We start from the raw sequence: 24427 nt of genomic DNA, 5'->3' as shown, positions 1-24427 counted from the left end.
CTTTGTTAAAATAGGAAAGGATACATTTTTACATTCTAAGGTGAAAGGCATCCAGATGTTTACCAGTTAAAGAGCGGGTCCTAGCAGTTGTTTTTCTGGGAAATTCCAATAACAGAACACAGAAAAGAGTGGTTATAAAGCGCTAATAATAACTACAGTTAGTCAAAGTGAATTATTTTGATGAAGTTAATTTAAATTAATTAAAATACTATACTAAGTAATTCTTTATAACTCAGGGTGTGTATTGACATTTCAGAAAATAAAATGAATTTTATTCTAAGAAGTTTAGACAATTTCTGGATTTGGATATGGTGCATGATGTCCTCATGTTTTAAAGCGAAGCCTGGATAATACTTGATCAAAAAGTATTGCAGTGTGATTAGATGTGTGCCTTATAATTGATGTAAAATAGTAAGTACATTTAACTGGCTTGAAATTTTATGATTGAATTTCTGTATCTTAGAATTGTTAGAAGATTAAAATTGCTGTGTTTCTTTCACTTTTTAGGTCCCTTTTCCCAGGTCTCGAAGGAAGATTTATTTTGGATAACTTGAAGCCTCACCTTCTGGCTGCTTTAAAGGAAGCTGCCCAAACCCGAGGTATTATAGCTGTTGAGTTGTTGTTTTTTTTTTTTAATATATGTATTTATAAAAATGACAGCTTATGTAAGTTTCCTATTACGTTGAACCGATAGGAAATTATTAGTTACCCATTTTAGACGTTATCACTCAGCAGTTCCATGTGGTTCAACTTCATGTACTTGTTGTAGTTTAAGATATGTCAGTGCTGGATTCTGACATCTAAAAGAATCCGAACGTGATACTGTATTTAAGTGTCTCTCGTCACGGTCTGGCGGTGTGCCTTTATGGATGTGATCCCTGACGCGTGCGCAGTGCTTTACAGCTTTCGGTGCTCCCCGTTTCTTTTCCATTTGTGCCCCCAGCCTCATCCCTTGTAGCCTATGCGGTGGTGAGGGCGCTCTCATGGGTTAGAGGGCGCATACGCGGAGAGAAGGTCGTCATCCTTGCTCTGTCCTCACACCACCCGCCTCCTCAGTTCTGTGTGGCTGTCCTGGGGCAGCGTCGAGGAGATGCAGGCTGACAAAATGACCTCTGCAGCAGGGCCAGGAAAGGGCACTCCTGGGGTCGTAGCAAAGGCTGGGTGTCCTTTATTGGGAATCCTTTTTAGGAAAAGACAGAATAATTGGGGGAAAAAAATCACCATGGTTCTGTTTAGTATTATCTTCCAACTTTTGTGAGCATCCTTTCTCTTGTAAGACTGTTGCCTGAACTTTTTCTAAGTTAGATATTGGCCTGAAAAATTCTAGATTTGTCCTACTAGTTGAGGTTGTAAAGCATATTCTTTGTGATGTGTCTTTTATACTATATGCTGTTTTCTTTTCAAAGGTAATGATTGTGCATCTTCATTCACGTAAACAGAAGGGAAAGGAGCTGGAATGGGGGAGGCGAGTTCAGGGTGGAGCAGAGTGACGCTGAAGGGAGTGCGGGTGTGAACCAGAAGGGCATCCCTGGGACACTGCTCTTCCCAATATCGAGATCCCTTCCTTAACTGGGAATTGTCATCTTCAGAGTAGCCTTTTTGGGAGTCTAAACGTGGATTCCTATTACTCTGCCATTTTTTGCTCCGAAGTTTTAGAAATCCTTGCTTTTCAAATTCTCTATTACATTCTTACATAAAAACTTTACATTGAGATATAATGTACGTACAGAAAAGTATACATATCTTAAATGTAGGCCTAATGAAGTCTTATAAACTGAACACGCCCAGATCAAAACCAGAGGACTGCCAACACCCAGGGACTCTTGGCTGCCTTTTCTGTGACAGTCTTGTCCACTCAACGGTAACCGTGACCCTGACTCTTAATAGCACCGATTGATTCAGCGAGTTACTGTACTCCCTGTGGGGGGAATCACAGTGTGCACTCTGTCTGCTGCTTTCACTTACTCTGAGTTTGTGAGATCCGTCCAGGTTGGTGCACGCAGTTGTAGATCATCGTTTCCATGGCTGTGCTATTTCATTGTGTGGTTTTACTTTCTTTTGAAGACAGAATTTTTGTTAATGGCCAGTAGTTTCTGAGGTAGATAGGGGTTTGGAAATCAGTCAAAAGTTATTCAGAATCAAATCAGGTAAAAGGGGTAGAAAACCAGCAGAATCATACTGCTTTTACTCAAAATGTTCAAGTACCCTGTAGCACAGAACATGGCCACAACTTGCTTCTCTGGCCTTAGACGGATGGGGTACCTATTGTAAGATTTTTAGGGACAAATTAAATTTATATACTCTTAACTTTGGTAATTTGACATTGTTATAACGTTGAGTCTTCCCACTTTGTGTGTCTTTTCATTTTCTCACCTACTGTGGATTCTGATTTGTTATTTTGGGATCATACCAACACCATGTTTTATCTCTGGTTCCTGGTTAATTTTTTTTGACTGTTACACTAGAAGGGACGTCTTCACTGTGTTTGTTGCCCGTAACGTGTGGCTCAGTTACCCCAGAAGTTGTCTTCATGGTCGCTTTTCCTATCTTGATTTAAGTATTGGCCTGCCACCCTTGTGATTATTTAATAATCATGATCTCTAGCCTTTCCAGTATTTTTATCTGGCCATATGGGTGATGGGTAACTGCTTCCTGGGTATCTTCCCTATTGCTTTTATACCATTGGTTCCAGACAAAAATTTGTTTTTGATACTACTTTATTGCCATGTTTTGGGAACATTAAACATTAAACATGTGTAGGGGCTGTTGGGGACCCAATAAATGACACCTTTGCTTTCCTGAGAGCCGCGTCCGTGAAGAGATGCACAGAGAGGGATCCAGCAGGTAGACGTCGCCAGTCTCCCCCGTGTTACTTATAATCCTGGTAGTGGGGCTCCTGGCTTGTGGTGCGTGGTGGACTCGTGCTGTGACCGCTCCAGTGTGAGGCGGGTGAGCTCGCCAGGCCAGTCGCAGGGGCACTGGGAGACCTCGGGCTTCCTTCCCGGGTACGCCCTGCCCCACGAGTCTCCCTGGGCAGGGGCAGAGTCTCTTCACCCTGACTGGTTGATAAGTCATTCCTCTTTCTGGTGTGTGGGGCAGGTGGGGAATTACGAGTGGGGAGGGGAGAGGCCGAGAGTATTACATCTGTGTAGCTCCCTTCCTATGGTAGGGAACATCCCAGGTGTCTAACAGCATTGGATCTTTTTTGCTCTAAATGATGACTGTGTGATTGTTTTGCTGACACAAAGCACTGTGGACTTCTGTTTACCAATTATCAGTAAAATCTGACTGGCCAATTTTGAAAGTACTGCTGCATACAATTGAAGTGTGAAGTTTTTTTCCTCTGCAATGGGTATTTCTCTAATTCTGTAGCCCAAGCAAAATCTATCTCATTATGTGGTAGTTTTACTTTTCACTTCTTTCACATTTAAAATCCTGAGCTAAATATTAAGTTACTACTTGTACTTTCGCTGTTTACCTCTGTTACCTCTTTCCCATTTGCAATTACATGCTTCCGTCTTTTCCGTTTGGGGGAAAACAAAACAGTCCTTGACTTTGATTCGCTTTCTTGCATCCCGTCCTAGTCCAGCTACTGGAAGGAGTGGCGTGTGTTTGTTGTCTGTACTTTCTCGTCATCTGTTATCACAGCACATGGACTTTTGCTTCTACATCATTCCAATAAAATTGCCTGACTGAGGTCACCAGTTAATGACTTTTTAAAAATTATTAAATCTAGTGGAATGTTCTGTTCTTTTTACCTGATCTCCCTGCAGCTTTGGTACTACTGGTCACTCCCTCTTTGAACTCCCTGGCTTTGATGATACCACTCTCTCGGTGTCCTTATACTTCTTTGCCTGCTTCTGAGAATTACTTGTGAATTCCCGTTCCTCAGCTTACCCGCTAAATGGGATTAGTTCAGGAACTCCTTGCTCAGCTCTCATTTTGTTCCTTACTTTCTTCGAGTATACTCATTCACCCCCAGGCATCCACTGTCACGCATATGTAATGGTCTCCATACCTTCAGTTGTCACCCCAGTCTCAAGAGGGGCAGTGCAGTGCAGTGTAGTGGTTACAAGCCTGGGCTCTGTGGCCGCACAAATCTGGGTTCAGACTCGACTCCTCCATCGTGTGACTTTGAACAAATTACCCGACCTGTCTGAGCCTCTCTTTCCTCATCAGTGTCATGGCAGTACAGGAACATCCTTCCATAAGAGTATATCTGGGGCCCTCAAGATTCAATTACATGAAATGCAAGATTGCTTTCTCACAAGTGGAATGAAATGAGAATAAGGGTTGAGTGGAGGACGGCAGTCACAACTTGCCAGCTGAATTTTATCCAGTTTGCGTTACCGCAGTGGGGCAGCTTATTGATAACCTCCACTGTAATATTTTAGTCGTGGTAGGCGCTTCTCTGAAGATCGGATGATGTGTACAGAGCGTGTACAGTTTAACACGCTACCTGCTCCTAAGAAATGGTGATGAAATGGCAGCTGTTATCATTCTGCCCTTGGAGTTCCTTAGGTGTCTCAAAGTCGGCGTTCTCCCAGCTGGGGTCCTCATCCTGTCCCGCATCTGTCTCTCCTTTGGCCCGGTCCTTCCTCCTGAGAAAGGCGCCCGTTACCATGCCCAGGACTGAACCCCCGTTCGCCCTCCTTGTTCTCCAGTCTCCGGGGTCTGGGGATCGCACTTTCCCTGGCTGTGCTGCAGGCCCTCTGTCTCTGGGCCACGGCGTCACTGTGCCCACACCCCTCATCTCATCACCGCCTGCCCCGCTCACGGGTTTCTAGCGGATCCCGACTCGAGACAGGTGTGGTCTTGTTCGTGTGGCCTGCGGGGCGTCCCGTGATTGACCCCGACTCGTTCGGTGTCCCTCTTCTGTTCTCGTCACCACAGGCGCTTGCAGATGGACAAACTTGAGTGCCCTGCACCGTGTGGGAGCGGAGCCCTGTGAGATTTGTCACCGCCGTGCAGCACAGCGCCCACTTCAAGGTGGGCGCTTGGTAAATTTTTTTTACCCGAATTAAGGTTTTCTCATACCTGTGTTTTGCACACGGTGTTCCTTTGGCTTAGACTGCTGGCGCCCTCCTCCACGTCACCCTGTGACTTTCCTTCATCTTCTGGCCCTCAGCCCGCGCGCCTCCTCCAAGCGGCTCCCTTTCCCACTCTCCCGTCTCCAGCCCCGCCCAGCCCGCAGACCTGAGGGGCCGTCTCTGCTTCACTCCCGGACCCTGTCGCCGTCCGTGTGCTCCTCTTTGCCTGATCACAGGCGCGTTTTCACTGTGCCAGACTACAAACCCTTGAGAGCAGGGGCCATCTGTTATTTCTTTTGTACTCCCAGTGCCTGGGTGGCAAGCTGATGGGCCAGGTGGGCTGGTGTTGCAGGGACAAGGGCGAAAAGGCAGATCCCCCCATTGTGCCTGTGAGTCAGGATTTCTTGTATCGTCAGTATCTTATTTGTTCTCCACAATCGTGAGATAATCGTCATCCTCCTTTGAGGGGTGGAGACATTGAAGCTGAAAGAATTTGAAGGATTTAAGTGCCTTGCTTGAGCTGCAGAGTTGGAATGATGATTCTGTTTTGTTTTGTTTTTCCTATTACAGGTCTAGATTATTTCTGTGTTAGGTTACCTGAGCAAATGGGTGACAATCAGAAGTTAGAGGAGCAGGTCAATGGGTTTTGGAGGAAATAAATAGAAAAAAAGTTGAGTCAGATGAATGGTAGGAATGCCTAATAGTTTGGTTTTAGTTCGTATTGAAATATATCTTTAAATCTTAAATGTACATTCTGCTATGTTTGGAGTTTTGTTTATGGCTTTTCTTTTACATAATGATATGTAAGATTCTGCAAACTGTGTTATCTTAAGATACAGAATAATTCCTGTAGCCATCATGTGAAAATTGTGACAATTCTGGCTTTTTCTAAGAACGGATTTAATTATATTCTAGCACAACAACTTCTCTGGGGATATTCAGGTATGATGACTAAATGTTGTGTTCATTTGTAGCCTGATGTTTTTGTTCATTTGATTCTTTGAATCCTGTTCTTTCGTTTACCTAAGTAGCTAGAATTTATATCAGTATTTTTTTTCTGGTGGTAATTCTTAAAGGAGAGAGGAAACTATACTAGTAGAGTATATAGGTGGTTGTTACACATACCACAATAAAACCATATTTAAATGACTTGGAAACATTCATTTCATAGAACATTTAGTCTCAAATGAAAGAATTATGCTGAAATTGGTATTTTAAGCTGTGGTATTTAAGGGGAAAGTGTGAGAGTGCACACACCTATTATATGATGCACGTAAATATTGAGATTAAAAAGGTCAGAGGGGGATCCGTTCTGGGACCTGTGCCGATGAAGTGAGAGGCCCTGTGTGGACCGGCCACCGAGGAGCCTGGTCCAGTGTGCCTGGTGCACCCGGGGGATGAGCAAAGGTAGAGTGGCCGCCAGCTGCCATTAGGGGCAGCCGCTGACTGTTCGCACAATGCTGAGTGTCAGTTATTGACTGTCTTTTTTTTTTTTTAATAACAAGTTTTGACTCAACTTGTATTATTTCCCCCCAGGTCATGTTTCACTTGGAAGATCAGAGGACGTAAGATTTGCTTTACAGAAATTGTTTTTATAGTAAACATTATTTTTTGAGTCAGTCTCTTCCTTGAAGCTGAAATAAATTTAGAAACCAAGTCATTGTTATAGTGATAATTCATATAAATATTAACTTTGGTTTCTAGCTTGTATTAAAAGTGGCTGATCATCCACAGCTGCTATGACTATATATTCTTATATTTTTAAGGTGTGAGCAAAGAGGAAGACAGGATCTTGATGTCAGCAGGCTGCACGGTTAGCGCCTGCCCTGGGGACCCTGGGTTGTGTCGGCCATCTCCCCACTTGTCCGTCTCCTATTAGGGATGGAAACTAGGAAGCCGAAGCAGCGTCAGTGATGACTTCTTGAGAGAAGTTTGGTCATTTGGTCACGAGTGCTGTTCTGAATGACGCTGGTGCCTTCCGCGGTAGAATGAGGTTTCCGCTGGCTTCCCTGGGGTGCTAGGTGCTGCCGCCAGGCTTGCAGAGTGCCCGAGGGAGTGCTGAGCCTGCCCGCGGGCTGTCCTCGCCTTCCGTGTGCTCATTTACTTTCCCGTTTTTCCTTTTTCTTTGAAGGTTTGACTGACTGATGGCATACCATTTAATTGGCCCCTCACCTTATTTTGAAGTAGACTGTAATATCCTATTTCCATTCATGTTGAAAATCTTTCTCAAAGTTAGGACTGAACATAAACACATAAACAAAAACGTAGTGCAATCCTTGAATAGTGATTCAGCATGTCGATGTGATTATCTTGAACCGATCTATAGGAAAGCACAAACTACCCTGAGAAGAGCTATTTCTAAACAGACACATCTGATGAGAGTTTAGAGAAGCACTTTCTGTCTCCAGGGACACCTAACAGTGCTACGTAACCTCTTTTGACAGTGCTGATGATTTTAAAGGCTAGGCCACAGAAACACAAGTCATTTATTAAAACGCTGTGAAATTATTTTACTGATACTGTTGGAGATGCTTTACAATTTCAATGACTTTTAATCTAGGGCAGGGAGACTTCTTTCTGTGTTAACATTTATATTTTAGGGTAAAAGCTAAAGGCTTAAATACGAAATAAACAGAAATCGGGACTTCAGATTGAATTGACTTATGTACTTAGAATTGTGTCCTACTACATTTTCTCTCTCCTTTATTTTCCCTGCTGTTTTTTCATTTGAGCATGACTGGTGTTAATCGCATGTTACGTGTGGTGTGCGGGTTTTATTGGCATTTTATTTATACATTGATATTAGATAACTTTCCTGAAGGTAGGTATGTTTTATAAGTTCCAAAGTTCATGCAAGGATATTGGATAGGATTATCTACAAAATGCATGTCATGTGCCAATTATTAACATAGGACACAGTGTGGTGCGTATTTGATTTTTTTGTTGAGTGTTCTGATTTTTAATTTCTAACCCTTTTTTGTATCTTTGGTATTGTATCCTTGCCTTACTTGTGATTTGGAAATTCTATTATAGTTAATTCAATTCAGTAAGCATTTTTTAGAACATTAAACAAATTAATTAAAAAAATTATATCTTAATGGGACTCATAGACCGAGGAGGCTATGCTAGTCAGACTACTGACAAGATTTTATGACTTCTTAAATATTACTACTTGACTTACCCTAAGTCACACAATGTAGAAACTGATAATAATCAGAATGTGGGTATTGATATCTTCAAAAGTTGCAAAAGTATGCCCTTGCTTAAACTTCTATGGCAGTAATTTTAAATGTCTTATTGTAACATGGAAGATAACTTTCATGGTAGAAAGTAAGGCCATCTTCCTGACGTGTGAGTCTGTGGAACGAGGGTGTCCTTCCTTGGTTAACAAATGCTGATACAGAAAAATTTCAAGGGGCTTGAGGTGTGCCCCCTTTTATAACTTTTTCCAAAATTAGTCTTTTAAGAGTCTAGAAATTACGTGTACCTAGGGAGAAAATGGAATATTAAGTTTTCCATAAGATTGAATTTGAGATGCTTTTTATTTCTCTATATGGGCAAATAACATACCTATAGGTACCTAGTGTTACTTTAAAATTTTGTTACTCCTGGTATTGCAAATGAAATACTCTGAAACACAACATGCACTTAGAAGTAAAATGTTATTTTCTAGACCACTGATTAAAAGTCAGCAAAAATCTTTTCTTCCCCAGAGAAAACCTTATTAGTCTCCTAGTTTATAAAACATCTGGGAGTGGAGCTGCCTTTTTGGGGGTAACCCTGCCTTCACAGCAGGGCCCGCTTCCCCTGTTGCTTGTCCCTGAAGCACTTCTGCAAAGCCCAGATCCCAGAAGAACACACTTTACTTTGTGCTAAGTACCAAGTAAGCGCTGCCTCGGGGGGTTGTGACTGTGCTCCGTACCTGGACACGCGCACAGAGCAGTCTTAGAGCTAGAACCTCAGCCTCGTCCTTTCTCCAGGTGAGAGACTTCCAATCCCAGAGAGGCTGCGTGACCCCTAACTCCTCACACATCTAGTTACTGGTGGAGAGGAAACTCCAGTGTCCTGGCGGCCTCAGCTCCTGGCAGCCTTGGTCAGCTGGGACAGGGTGCTAGCCCCCGTGTGCTCACTCGGGCCTTGCTTTATCCTGTGGCCACCTGGCTCCTGGAAACTGGGCCTCCTTATAAATTACTTACCCTTAAATAAAAGGGTACTTATTTAAACTTTATCCACATTTTCTTTGGTGCTTTTATTTGTGAACAAATCACCACTAAAAATTATTTTCCATGTTGATTCTATTTGTAGGGCATTATAGGATAATTTTTAAAACACATCTAAATTCATTTTAGATATTTATTTAAAATAAGCACTTTCCAGAGAGAATTATCACTCCCACAGGCTATTATAAATATGGATTTATGTGTGATCAGCCCAGTTATGCCCAATTTTTGCGTTTTCACAGTGTACTTAAAACTCTCAAAATGACTTTCTAGTACTATTTAATCTGTCTAATCTATGAGAATAGAAAGTTATATAAGTTACAGTAGAATTGTATGTATTCATAACATTTCTTTACGTGATTTACAGGAAGACCGTGTACCCAGCTACAGCTTCTAAACCCAGAACGTTTTGCACGTCTTATCAAAGAAGTAGTGAACACATTCTGGCCTGGCAGGGAGTTGATTGTTCAGTGGTATCCATGTGATGAAGACAAAAAGCACCCATCTATTTCATGGCTTAAAATGGTGTGGAAGAATCTCTATATACATTTTTCAGAGGATTTGACTTTATTTGATGAGATGCCACTCATCCCTAGAACCGCAGTAGAAGAAGGTCAGACGTGTGTGGAACTCATCAGACTCAGGATCCCCTCATTAGTCATTTTAGATGATGAATCTGAAGCACAGCTCCCAGAATTTTTAGCTGACATTGTACAAAAACTTGGAGGGATTATCCTTAAGCAATTAGATGCCTCCATACAACATCCACTTATTAAAAAATACATTCATTCGCCATCCCCAAGTGCTGTTCTGCAGATGATGGAGAAGATGCCTCTGCAGAAGCTGTGCAACCAGGTTGCGTCGCTCCTTCCAACGCACAAAGATGCCCTAAGGAAGTTCTTAGCTAACTTAACTGATAGCAGTGAAAAGGAGAAAAGAGTAATTCAGGAACTGCCAATATTCAAGCGCATTAACCATTCATCCAGTCAGGGGATCTCCTCCTACACCAGGCTGAAGGGCTGCAGGGTCCTGCACCACACGTCCAGGCTCCCGGCTGGCCTGCGGCTCTCCATCTCGGTCGTGGACAGCAGCGACGAGGCCACCATCCGCCTGGCAAACCTGCTCAAGGTGGAGAAGGTAAAGACCACCAGCTGCTTAAAGCTTATCTTAAAAGACATCGAAAATGCATTTTATTCACACGAAGAGATGACACACCTTATGTTGTGGGTCCTCGAGAATCTATCCTCTCTTAAAAATGAGAATCCAAATGTGCTTGATTGGCTAATGCCATTAAAATTCATGCAGATCTCACAGGAGCGGCTGGTATCAGCCAGTGAGCTCTTTGACCCTGATGTGCAAGTATTAAAGGACCTCTTCTATGATGAAGAAGAAACTTGTTTCCCACCCTCAGCTTTTACCTCACCAGATATTCTTCACTCTTTAAGACAGATTGGTTTAAAAAACGAAGCCAGTCTCAAAGAGAAAGATGTTGTGCAAGTGGCTAAAAAAATTGAAGCTTTACAGGCCAGCTCTTGTCCAAATCAGGACATTCTCCTGAAGAAAGCCAGAACGCTCTTACTGGTCTTAAATAAGAACCACGCCCTGCTGCAGTCATCTGAAGGGAAGATGGCCCTGAAGAAAATAAAATGGGCTCCAGCTTGCAAGCAAAGGCCTCCGAACTACCCAGGCTCCTTAGTCTGGAAAGGGGATCTCTGGGACCTCTGTGCACCCGCGGACATGTGCGACGCGGCCCACGCCATTCTGGTCGGCTCATCACTTCCTCTTGTTGAGAGTGTCCATGTGAACTTGGAAGAAGCTTTAGGTATCTTCACAAAACCTGATATCAATGCTGTCTTAAAGCACTTTAAAATTGTTGTCGATTGGTATACTTCGAACACCTTTAGTGATGAAGACTACTATCAATTCCAGCACATTTTGCTCGAAATTTATGGATTCATGCATGATCATTTAAATGAAGGGAAGGATGCTTTTAGAGCCTTAAAATTTCCGTGGGTTTGGACTGGCAAAAAGTTCTGTCCTCTCGCCCAAGCTGTGATAAAACCGTTTTATGATCTTGACCTTCAGCCTTATTTGCACAGTGTGCCTAAAACCATGGCAAAGTTCCACCAGCTGTTCAAGGCCTGCGGTTCAGTAGAGGAGCTGATGCCAGATCACATTTCCATGGTCATTCAGAAGGTGTACCTCAAAAGCGGCCAAGACCTCAGTGACCAAGAAAGCAAACAGAATCTTCATCTTATGTTGAATATTATCCGATGGCTTTATAGCAATCAGATTCCAGTAAGCCTCAACACACCAGTTCCTATACATCATAGCAGAGATCCTTCCAAGCTTATCATGAAGCCAATTCATGAATGCTGTTACTGTGACATCAAAGTTGATGACCTGAATGACTTACTGGAAGATTCCGTGGAACCAATCATTTTGGTGCATGAGGACATACCCATGAAAACTGCAGAGTGGCTGAAAGTCCCGTGCCTCAGTACAAGACTGATCAACCCCGAAAACATGGGCTTTGAGCAGTCAGGACAAAGAGAACCACTGACTGTAAGAATTAAAAATATTCTGGAAGAATACCCTTCAGTGTCAGATATCTTTAAAGAACTTCTTCAAAATGCTGACGATGCGAATGCAACAGAATGCAGCTTCATGATTGACATGAGAAGAAACATGGACATTCGAGAGAATCTCCTGGACCCGGGGATGGCAGCGTGTCATGGGCCAGCTCTGTGGTCATTCAACAACTCTCAATTCTCAGATTCGGACTTCGTGAACATAACAAGGCTAGGGGAATCTTTAAAGAGGGCAGAAGTTGACAAAGTTGGGAAATTTGGTCTTGGGTTTAATTCCGTGTACCACATCACCGACATTCCCATCATCATGAGTCGAGAATTCATGATAATGTTTGATCCCAACATAAACCACATCAGTAAACACATTAAAGACAGATCTAATCCCGGGATCAAAATTAATTGGAGTAAACAGCAGAAAAGACTTAGGAAATTTCCTAATCAGTTCAAACCATTCATAGACGTATTTGGCTGTCAGTTACCTCTGACCGTGGAAGCACCTTACAGCTATAGTGGGACTCTGTTCCGACTGTCCTTTAGAACTCAGCAGGAAGCCAAAGTGAGTGAAGTTAGTAGTACCTGCTACAACACAGCAGATATTTACTCTCTTGTGGATGAATTCAGTCTCTGTGGACACAGGCTTATTATTTTCACTCAGAGTGTAACCTCAATGTATCTGAAGTACTTGAAAATTGAGGAAACCAATCCCAGCTTAGCTCAAGATACAATCGTAATTAAAAAAAAATTGTGCTCTTCCAAAGCATTGATTGCACCTGTCATCAGTGTTTTAAAAGAAGCTGCTAAGCTCATGAAGACTTGTGACAGCAGTAACAAGAAGCTCCCCGCTGATGCACCCAAGTCAGCTTGCATCCTTCAGATCACAGTGGAGGAATTTCATCACGTGTTCAGAAGGATTGCTGATTTACAGTCACCACTTTTTAGAGGTCCAGATGACGACCCAGCTGCTCTCTTTGAAATGGCTAAGTCCGGCCAATCAAAAAAGCCATCGGATGAGTTACCACAAAAAACAATGGAGTGCACCACGTGGCTTATATGTACCTGCATGGATACAGGAGAGGCTCTCAGGTTTTCCCTGAGTGAGAGCGGGAGAAGGCTGGGAGTGGTTCCTTGCGGGGCAGTGGGAGTTTTTCTGGCTGAGATCCAGGACCAGAAGTGGGCTGTGAGACCACAGGCTGGAGAGGTGTTCTGCTATTTACCCCTACGAATCAAAACAGGATTGCCAGTTCACATCAACGGGTGCTTTGCTGTTACTTCAAATAGGAAAGAGATCTGGAAGACAGATACGAAAGGACGCTGGAACACCACCTTCATGAGACACGTGGTTGTGAAAGCTTACCTAGAGGCACTCAGCATCCTGCGTGACCTGGCCACAAGTGGGGAGCTGATGGACTACACTTACCATGCAGTGTGGCCTGACCCTGATCTGGTTCATGATGACTTCTCTGTAATTTGTCAAGGGTTTTATGAAGATGTAGCTCACGGGAAAGGGAAGGAATTGACAAGAGTCTTCTCTGATGGATCCACATGGGTTTCCATGAAGAATGTGAGATTTCTAGATGACTGTATACTTAAGAGAAGAGATGTTGGTCCAGCAGCCTTCAAGATATTTTTGAAATACCTCAAGAAGACTGGGTCAAAAAACCTCTGTGCTGTTGAACTTCCTTCTTCAGTAAAATTAGGATTTGAAGAAGCTGGCTGCAAACAGATACTGCTTGAAAATACATTTTCAGAGAAACAGTTTTTTTCAGAAGTGTTTTTTCCGAATATTCAAGAAATTGAAGCAGAACTCAGAGATCCTTTAATGAATTTTGTTCTGAATGAGAAAGTTGATGAGTTCTCAGGAATTCTTCGTGTTACTCCATGTATCCCTTGCTCTCTGGAGGGGCATCCTCTGGTTTTACCATCAAGATTAATCCACCCTGAAGGACGGGTTGCAAAGTTATTTGATACTAAAGACGGACGATTTCCTTACGGCTCTACTCAGGACTACCTAAATCCTATTATTCTGATTAAACTCGTCCAGTTAGGTATGGCAAAAGATGATATTTTATGGGATGACATGCTAGAACGTGCCGAGTCAGTAGCTGAAATTAATAAAAGTGATCACGGTGCTGCTTGCCTAAGAAGTAGCATCCTGTTAAGTCTTATTGATGAAAAACTAAAAATAAGGGATCCTAGAGCAAAGGATTTTGCTGCAAAATATCAAACAATCCCCTTCCTCCCATTTCTCACAAAACCAGCAGGTTTTTCTTTGGACTGGAAAGGTAACAGTTTTAAGCCTGAAACCATGTTTGCAGCAACCGACCTTTATACAGCTGAGTATCAGGATATAGTTTGTCTTTTGCAGCCAGTTCTAAACGAAAATTCACATTCCTTCAGAGGCTGCGGTTCAGTGCCACTGGCTGTTAAAGATTTTTTGGGGTTACTGCGGAAGCCCACAGTTGACCTGGTCGTAAACCAACTGAAAGAAGTTGCAAAATCAGTTGATGATGGAATCACATTGTACCAGGAGAACATCACCAACGCTTGCTACAAATACCTTCATGAAGCAATGATGCAAAGTGACATCACTAAGATATCAATTATTGAAAAGTTAAAAACCTTTAGCTTCATTCTAGTTGAGAGTGCATATGTTGACTCAGAAAAAATTGCTTTTCATTTGAATTTTGAAGCAGCCCCATACCTTTATCAGTTGCCTAATAAATATAAAAATAATTTCCGTGAACTTTTTGAAAGTGTGGGTGTGAGGCAGTCTTTTACTGTTGAAGATTTTGCCCTTGTTTTGGAGTCTATTGCTCAAGAAAAAGAGACAAAACAAATAACAGAAGAGAATTTTCAGCTTTGCCGGCGAATAATCAGTGAAGGAATATGGAGTCTCATTAGAGAAAAGAAACAAGAATTTTGTGAGAAAAATTATGGCCAAATATTATTGCCAGATACTAATCTTAAGCTTCTCCCTGCAAAATCTTTATGCTACAATGATTGTCCCTGGATAAAAGTAAAGGATAGCACTGTAAAATACTGTCATGCAGATATACCCAGGGAAGTGGCTGTGAAACTAGGAGCAGTACCAAAGCGACATAAAGCCTTAGAAAGGTATGCGTCCAACATCTGCTTTACAACACTGGGCACTGAATTTGGACAGAAGGAAAAACTGACCAGCAGAATTAAGAGTATCCTTAATGCCTATCCCTCAGAAAAGGAAATGCTGAAAGAACTTCTTCAGAATGCTGATGATGCAAAGGCTACAGAAATCTGTTTTGTGTTTGACCCTCGACAGCATCCAGTTGATAGGATATTTGACGACAAGTGGGCCCCCTTGCAGGGGCCAGCACTGTGTGTGTACAACAACCAGCCTTTCACAGAAGATGACGTCAGAGGGATTCAGAACCTCGGGAAAGGCACCAAGGAAGGAAATCCGTGTAAAACTGGACAGTACGGAATAGGATTCAATTCTGTGTATCACATTACAGACTGCCCTTCTTTTATTTCCGGCAATGACATCCTGTGTATTTTTGATCCTCATGCCAGATATGCACCAGGAGCCACATCTGTTAGTCCTGGACGCATGTTTAGAGATTTGGATGCAGATTTTAGGACACAGTTCTCAGATGTTCTGGATCTTTATCTGGGAACCCACTTTAAACTGGATAATTGCACAATGTTTCGATTTCCTCTTCGTAATGCAGAAATGGCAAAAGTTTCAGAAATTTCTTCAGTTCCATCATCAGACAGAATGGTCCAGAATCTTTTGGACAAACTGCGGTCAGATGGGGCTGAACTTTTAATGTTTCTTAATCACATGGAAAAAATTTCTATTTGTGAAATAGATAAAGCTACAGGAGCCCTAAACGTGCTGTATTCTGTGAAGGGCAACATCACTGATGGAGACAGGCTGAAAAGGAAGCAGTTTCACGCATCTGTAATTGACAGTGTCACTAAAAAGAGGCCGCTCAAGGACATACCGGTTCAGCAGATCACCTACACTATGGATACGGAGGACTCTGAGGGAAACCTTACCACCTGGCTAATTTGTAATAGATCAGGTTTTTCAAGTATGGAGAAAGTATCTAAGAGCGTTATATCAGCTCACAAGAACCAAGATATCACTCTCTTCCCACGTGGCGGAGTAGCTGCCTGCATCACCCACAACTATAAAAAGCCCCACAGGGCCTTCTGCTTTCTGCCCCTCTCTTTAGAGACGGGGTTACCGTTTCACATGAACGGCCACTTTGCCCTCGATTCAGCCAGGAGGAACCTGTGGCGGGATGACAACGGGGTGGGCGTTCGGAGTGACTGGAACAACAGCTTAATGACGGCCCTGATTGCTCCCGCGTACGTCGAGTTATTAATCCAGCTAAAAAAGCGCTATTTCCCTGGTTCTGACCCGACGTTATCGGTCTTACAGAACACGCCTATTCATGTTGTAAAGGACACCTTAAAGAAGTTTTTGTCATTCTTCCCAGTCAACAGGCTTGATCTACAGCCAGATTTATACTGTCTGGTGAAAGCACTTTACGGCTGCATCCACGAGGACATGAAGCGCCTTTTACCCGTTGTGCGGGCTCCGAACATTGATGGCTCTGACCTGCACTCTGCAGTTATAATCACTTGGATTAATATGTCGACTTCAAATAAAACTAGACCATTTTTTGACAATTTGCTGCAGGATGAATTACACCACCTTAAAAATGCAGACTATAACATCACCACACGCAAAACAGTGGCAGAGAATGTCTATAGGCTGAAACACCTGCTTTTGGAAATTGGCTTCAACTTGGTTTATAACTGTGATGAAACTGCTAATCTGTACCACTGTCTGATAGATGCCGATATTCCCGTTAGTTATGTCACCCCTGCTGATGTGCGATCTTTTTTAATGACGTTTTCCTCTCCTGATACTAACTGCCATATTGGGAAGCTGCCTTGTCGTCTCCAGCAGACTAACCTGAAACTTTTTCACAGTTTAAAACTCTTAGTTGATTACTGTTTTAAGGATGCAGAAGAAAACGGGATTGAAGTGGAGGGACTGCCCCTTCTCATTACACTAGACAGTGTTTTGCAAACTTTTGATGCAAAACGACCCAAGTTTCTAACAACATACCATGAATTGATTCCATCCCGCAAAGACTTGTTCATGAATACATTGTACCTGAAGTACAATAATATTTTACTGAACTGTAAAGTTGCAAAAGTGTTTGACATTTCCAGCTTTGCTGACTTGTTATCCTCTGTGTTGCCCCGTGAATATAAGACCAAAAGTTGCACAAAGTGGGAAGACAGTTTTACAAGCGAGTCTTGGCTTAAGAGTGCATGGCATTTTATCAGCGAATCCGTAAATGTGAAAGAGGATCAAGAAGAGACAAAAGCAACCTTTGACACTGTTGTTGACACCCTAAAAGACTGGGCATTGCTCCCTGGAACAAAGTTTACTGTGTCAGCCAATCAGCTTGTAGTTCCCGAAGGTGATGTTCTGCTTCCTCTAAGTCTCATGCACATTGCAGTCTTTCCAAATGCCCAGAGTGATAAGGTTTTTCATGCTCTCATGAAAGCTGGCTGTATTCAGCTTGCTTTGAACAAAATCTGCTCCAAAGACAGTGCATTTGTTCCTCTGTTGTCATGTCACACAGCAAACATAGAGAGCCCCACAAGCATTTTGAGGGCTGTGCATTATATGGTCCAAACCTCAACTTTTAGAACTGAAAAATTAGTAGAAAGTGACTTTGAAGCACTTTTGATGTATTTCAACTGCAATTTGAATCACTTGATGTCCCAAGATGACATAAAAATTTTAAAGTCACTTCCATGCTACAAATCCATCAGTGGTCGCTATATGAGCATTGCGAAATTTGGAACATGCTATGTGCTTACAAAAAGTATTCCTTCCGCTGAAGTGGAAAAATGGACACAATCATCGTCCTCTGCATTTCTTGAAGAAAAAATACACTTAAAAGAACTATATGAGGTGCTTGGTTGTGTACCTGTAGATGATCTTGAGGTATATTTGAAACACCTCTTACCAAAAATTGAAAATCTCTCTTATGATGCAAAATTAGAGCATTTGATCTATCTTAAGAATAGACTCTCAAGTATTGAGGAATTGTCAGAGATCAAGGAACAACTTTTTGAAAAACTGGAAAGTTTATTGATAATCCATGATGCTAACAGTCGACTAAAGCAAGCCAAACATTTCTATGATAGAACTGTGAGAGTTTTTGAAGTTATGCTTCCTGAAAAATTGTTTATTCCTAAGGACTTCTTTAAAAAATTGGAACAACTTATAAAACCCAAAAATCAAGTTGCATTTATGACATCCTGGGTAGAATTCTTAAGAAATATCGGACTAAAACACATCCTTTCTCAGCAGCAGTTGTTACAGTTTGCTAAGGAGATCAGTGTGAGGGCTAATACAGAAAACTGGTCTAAAGAAACATTGCAAAATACAGTCGATATCCTTCTCTACCACATATTCCAAGAACGAATGGATTTGTTATCTGGAAATTTTTTGAAAGAACTGTCTTTAATACCATTCTTATGTCCTGAGCGGGCCCCTGCCGAATTCATTCGATTTCATCCTCAGTATCAAGAGGTGAACGGAACGCTTCCTCTTATAAAGTTCAACGGAGCACAGGTGAATCCAAAATTCAAGCAGTGCGATGTGCTCCAGCTGTTATGGACGTCATGCCCTATTCTTCCAGAGAAAGCCACCCCCTTGAGCATCAAAGAACAAGAAGGGAGTGACCTTGGTCCACAAGAACAGCTGGAGCAGGTTTTAAGTATGCTGAATGTGAACCTGGACCCCCCTCTGGATAAGGTCATCAATAACTGCAGGAACATATGCAACATCACAACTCTGGATGAAGACATGGTCAAGACTAGAGCAAAGGTCTTAAGGAGCATATACGAGTTTCTCAGCGCAGAGAAAAGGGAGTTCCGTTTTCAACTGCGGGGCATTGCTTTTGTGATGGTGGAAGATGGCTGGAAGCTTCTGAAGCCGGAGGAGGTGGTGATCAATCTTGAGTACGAGTCTGATTTTAAACCGTATCTGTACAAGCTGCCTTTAGAACTGGGCACCTTTCACCAGCTGTTCAAACACTTAGGCACTGAAGATATCATTTCAACCAAGCAGTATGTTGAAGTGCTGAGCCGCATATTCAAAAATTCTGAAGGGAAACAGTTAGATCCTAATGAAATGCGCACCGTTAAGAGAGTCGTTTCTGGCTTGTTCAAGAGTCTACAGAATGACTCGGTCAAGGTGCGGGGCGATCTTGAGAACATCCGGGACCTTGCACTCTACCTGCCGAGCCAGGACGGGAGGCTGGTGAAGTCCAACATCCTGGTGTTTGATGACGCCCCGCATTACAAGAGCAGGATCCAGGGCAATATCGGTGTGCAGATGTTGGTGGATCTCAGCCAGTGCTACTTAGGGAAAGACCATGGGTTCCACACTAAGTTGACTATGCTCGTTCCTCAGAAACTCAGGCCTCGTCTGCTGAGCAGCATCCTCGAGGAGCAGTTAGATGAGGAGACCCCCCGAGTCTGCCAGTTTGGAGCGCTGTGCTCTCTTCAGGGCAGGCTGCAGTTGCTCTTGTCCTCTGAACAGTTCATCACAGGCCTGATCAGAATCATGAAGCATGAAAACGATAACGCTTTTCTGGCCAACGAGGAGAAAGCCGTACGACTCTGCAAAGCTCTAAGAGAAGGCTTGAAAGTGTCCTGTTTTGAGAAGCTTCAGACAACGTTAAGAGTCAAAGGTTTCAATCCTATTCCCCAGAGCAGAAGTGAAACTTTTGCTTTCCTGAAGAGGTTTGGGAATGCAGTCATCCTGCTCTACATACAGCATTCAGACAGTAAAGACATTAACTTCCTGTTAGCCTTGGCAATGACGCTTAAATCAGCGACCGACAATTTGATTTCCGACACTTCATATCTAATTGCTATGCTAGGATGCAATGATATTTACAGGATCAGTGAGAAACTCGACAGTTTAGGAGTGAAATACGACTCTTCAGAACCATCGAAACTTGAACTTCCAATGCCCGGCACTCCGATACCTGCTGAGATTCATTACACTCTGCTTATGGACCCAATGAATGTCTTTTACCCGGGGGAATATGTCGGGTACCTTGTTGACGCTGAAGGTGGGGAGATCTATGGGTCGTACCAGCCGACATATACATACGCCATTATCGTACAAGAAGTTGAAAGAGAAGATGCTGACAACTCTAGTTTTCTAGGAAAGATATATCAGATTGATATTGGTTATAGTGAATATAAAATAGTTAGCTCTCTTGATCTGTATAAGTTTTCAAGGCCAGAGGAAAGCTCTCAGAGCAGAGACAGTGCCCCTTCCACACCCACCAGCCCTACAGAGTTCCTGGCCCCTGGTCTACGAAGCATCCCTCCTCTTTTCTTTGGTAGGGAGAGCCACAAGACCTCATCTTCGAAGCATCATTCCCCCAAGAAGCTTAAGGTGAATTCTTTACCAGAAATTTTAAAAGAAGTGACATCAGTGGTGGAGCAAGCTTGGAAGCTTCCAGAATCTGAAAGAAAAAAGATTATTAGGCGGTTGTATTTGAAATGGCACCCTGACAAAAACCCAGAGAATCATGACATTGCTAATGAAGTTTTTAAACATCTGCAGAATGAAATTAACAGATTAGAGAAACAGGCTTTTCTAGATCAAAATGCAGACAGAGGCTCGAGGCGAACGTTTTCAACCTCAGCATCCCGATTTCAGTCAGAGAAGTACTCATTTCAGAGATTTTACACTTCATGGAATCAAGAAGCAACGAGCCATAAATCTGAAAGGCAACAACAAAATAAGGAAAAATGCCCACCTTCAGCCGGACAGACTTACTCTCCGAGGTTCTTTGTTCCCCCCACCTTCAAGTCAGTTGGTAACCCAGTCGAAGCACGCAGATGGCTACGACAAGCCAGAGCCAATTTCTCAGCCGCCAGGAATGACCTCCACAAAAACGCCAACGAATGGGTGTGCTTCAAATGTTTCCTCTCTACCAAGCTGGCTCTGATCGCCGCCGACTATGCTGTGCGGGGCAAGTCCGACAAAGACGTGAAGCCGACTGCACTCGCGCAGAAAATAGAGGAATACAGTGAGCAGCTGGAAGGCCTGACGAATGACGTCCATACCTTGGAAGCTTACGGTGTAGACAGTTTAAAAACAAGGTACCCCGATCTGCTGCCTTTCCCACAGATCCCGAATGACAGGTTCACTTCTGAGGTTGCCATGAGAGTGATGGAATGTACTGCCTGTATCATCATAAAACTTGAAAATTTTATACAACAAAAAGTGTGAACGTATTTAAAGAAAAAGCAGAGCTAGGTCTTGAATGTGTTGTAGCACAAGTATGAATTGCTGTCCTTAAGCTTCCTTGCCAGTTATTTAGGAATTGTGAAGCACACTGCAGACTGTTCGGGGAGAATTTTGGAGTTGTTATTAACATGAATTTCAGCAGAAGACGTTAACCCGATCTAAGAACTATTTTGAGGCTGGTGGTGAACTGTGGAATTGCTGGAGGCAGCTGGCCGGCTGAGGTGGCAGCTTGTTGAACTGCACTTTATACAACCAAAGCTCAGCAGTTTGTTACATAAGAGTCTGTCTGTCTCTGGTTAGGGTGAAGTTAGTTTTATGTCTTCCATGTAGTATTTTTTGAAGGAGCTAATGAAACACTGGACATATCATTGATTTAAACAAATAAGGGGAATTAAGTCTTTGGAACTTATTATCTCTTTAAGTGGATCCTCTTGGGTGTGTTATTTTCTTATCAGCTGGATCCGATTATGAATTTGTTGCAATTTTACATATTAGACCCTCAGTACATGTATAACATGGTACAGTACTTTACTCCTGAATATTACTTGATTGAGACTCTGCAGACGGTACTGCTGGGGCGCACTGAGTGCACTTTACATCCTTGTTCTGGATGTCCTCCCGCCCTGGGTTTACAGGCTTCCTGGTTCATGAAGGTAGCACGTGGGAGACCCCAGTGGTGGCCGTTCTGGCCGCTGGATGTGAATACTGCTTCCAAGAACCGCCTGCCAAAGCGACATCTGTCACCTGTTAGAACATTTGCTTTATGTTTGTTTGTACATATTTTCCACAAACGTCATAATTTATATAGTGTGGTTGAACAGGATGCAATCTTTTGTTGTCTAAAGGTGCTGCAGTAAACATTTTTTGTCCTTCAACATGGCACTTAGTGGAGTTTTTGGGATTTCACTTTGAAGGCATTAAAAAATTGTAAAATCATGTGACAATATCTAATAAGTTATAAAAGAGGAATTATCAGCTTGTGTTTTCCCCATGAACAATTCACAACTGACATTTAATTTTTATCCTGTTTGAATGTCCTACAAATGTACTTCTTTTGCAGAATGTAAAAGAAAGGTGATGATAATTAGTTTCTATAAGTGTGCTGGCTGTAAATGATGCTAAATATAATATTTTATGCAATTAAGGGCTTATGGAACATATTAAAACTTTTTTACTTTTATTGGTAATAAGGAATGTTTGCGCCTCCACTATTGTATTGCTTCTGGATGTGAAGCCATGTGATAATTTCTGCTATTATATTAAGTGCCACAATTTTAATAAAGCAAATGTACATATGAAATCATTGTAGCTGGTATTTCCTGAGAAACAGTTCCTTGAAGATCAAACTTAATATCTTCCTATATGAAGTTCTGACCTGTGTGTATATGTGTGTTTATTGGAAATATTAGGATAGAACTTTCCTATATATTTTATACTGGAATTTTAATAGGTTCCTTTTTTTATGATGGAATATAAAGTACTTGACATATACTAGGTTTATTAGGTGCTCACTGATTTTGTTAAGAGTTGATTTTATTTCGCCTTTTTAGGGAATAAAATTAGTTGACATATGTGGTATACATATGTATTTGGAAATACGTTAAATATGGTTCTTCTGTAGGTAGAAGCTGGATTGATACCGACCTTGCCTCAGGGGAGGGCTGTGTGCCTGGGGCCAATTCACACTTGAGCCCTAACAGGTAGGACATGTTCATCTTTACACCTCAGGCACAAGTCTTCTAAATCTGGCAGACCAGGCTTGGAATTCTGTGTTCCGGGGCGACCCAAACGCTGGGTCTCCAGCTGTCTGGGACTTTCTTAAGTTCTTGCTGCTTTAAAACTCAGATTCGACACTTGGAATATATTTCATTGCTTTTGGATATTAAAATGTACACAGAACACCCTGTCTGGCTTTTGTGATAGTTGATCTAGGTGGAGTTTTGTGTTTTTTCTAGACTTCCTTTGAAAGAAAAAATACAGGTCCGCAGTCCCTTATATGAAACGCTTGCATCCAAATGTTTTTCAGAATTTGGATTTTAGAACGTTAATACCAGTGCATATAAACTGGGTTTAATGAGGCTTTTCCATCAGAGTTGGGCAGCTCCCTTTAATCAAACACATTAGTATTTCTGCAGTGAAACCATGAATACCCACCCACAGTAAACTACACAGCCATGAGAAGTAGCCTCATCTAAATTTAGGTCAGGTTTTGCCATCCATAGTTTGCAGTAGATGTATTTGGAAAGTTTTCATTTTTTGGAATTCAGGGTAAGGAATTTTGGACCCGAACTATTTTTTGTATCAGGCTCCCCCCGACCCTTTATCCTATTTTGCTTTTTTTATTAAAAAGAAGGTGGAAACTGCCAGCCGGTGTGGGCGTAGCTGCTCCTGAGAAAGGGGTTGGAACAGGCCTTCTGCACTCAGGAGCGGGTTCTGTGCTTCCCCGTGAGCGGAAGGGCTGAATGCGCCACAGCCCCCAGGGGGAGACCAGTGACGAGCCTGAGAATGATGGTGGGAAAATGTTCACATAGCGTTCAGTCAAAAGAGAACAGGTCTGCTTTGGGGACTGGTGGGGATGTTTTTCACTAGCGCCAGCTGACATCTTCCGTCCTTCCAATATTTTGCAGACCTCAAGGATAAAAGCTAGTAGAAGACAGCAGTTAGATGAGATTTTTAATGAGTCATGTATGACTCCGGCTTCTACCAGAGACTGAGAACCAGCAGGAGACACGGACACAGACCTGGGAAGAGCTCTCCTTCCAGGAGCTGACTCGCCATCGCGGGGGCCGGCAAGTCCGCGACCTGCAGGGCGTGCACCCCACGGGCAAGAGCTGCAGTCGGCAGGTGGAATTTCCTAAAACTCTTGTCTTCTGACGCTTCTTCTCCATTTATCTTGTTTTGACAAGTTTGGCCTAAAGTGTCATCACTCCTTCATTGGTTTGGAAGCCGGTCCCGGGCACCCCGTGCCATCAGGTGTGGGAGAGACTGGGGAAGACTTGGATACCAAAGCCAACGCGAGGTACATTTTACTGAAAAATAAGAACTATGTGTTTAAAATTCGGGCTTGTTTCTCCTGTAGCTGCTAAGTGGCCCGGGAAGTGCCCTCATTTGTTCTGGATACAAAGCCCAGGACGAAAGGTGAAGCTGCACTGACTGTTCAGCTCCGAATCCACCTTTTTCCCTCGGTGCCCTCAGACCCGCTTCTTCCACCTGCTTGTTTATACGTGGCCCAAA

The 24427-nt window shown here is 42.7% G+C and overlaps 1 protein-coding gene across 6 annotated transcripts in view; it reads left to right on the top strand.

Annotated features, from left to right (window-relative positions):
- SACS (sacsin molecular chaperone) overlaps positions 1–22493 on the top strand; it is a 79312-nt gene extending 56819 nt beyond the window's left edge. For 4 of the 6 annotated variants that reach the window (XM_082365008.1, XM_082365009.1, XM_082365010.1 and 1 more), the window contains 3 exons: positions 508–599; positions 5946–5972; positions 9618–22493. In XM_082365008.1, the coding sequence (XP_082221134.1) occupies positions 508–599; positions 5946–5972; positions 9618–21175 (11677 nt within the window). In that variant the 3' untranslated portion in view covers positions 21176–22493. Of the gene's footprint in view, positions 1–266; positions 412–507; positions 600–5945; positions 5973–9617 lie in introns of those variants that run through there. The other 2 variants (XM_082365013.1, XM_082365012.1) reach the window with 2 other exon arrangements.
- The last annotated feature ends 1934 nt before the right edge of the window (positions 22494–24427 follow it).

Source organism: Balaenoptera borealis, assembly GCF_965194805.1.
Source record: "Balaenoptera borealis genome assembly, chromosome: 18".
In the NCBI taxonomy this organism is placed as follows: domain Eukaryota; kingdom Metazoa; phylum Chordata; class Mammalia; order Artiodactyla; family Balaenopteridae; genus Balaenoptera; species Balaenoptera borealis.
This window is presented reverse-complemented; position numbering and strand designations above follow the sequence as displayed.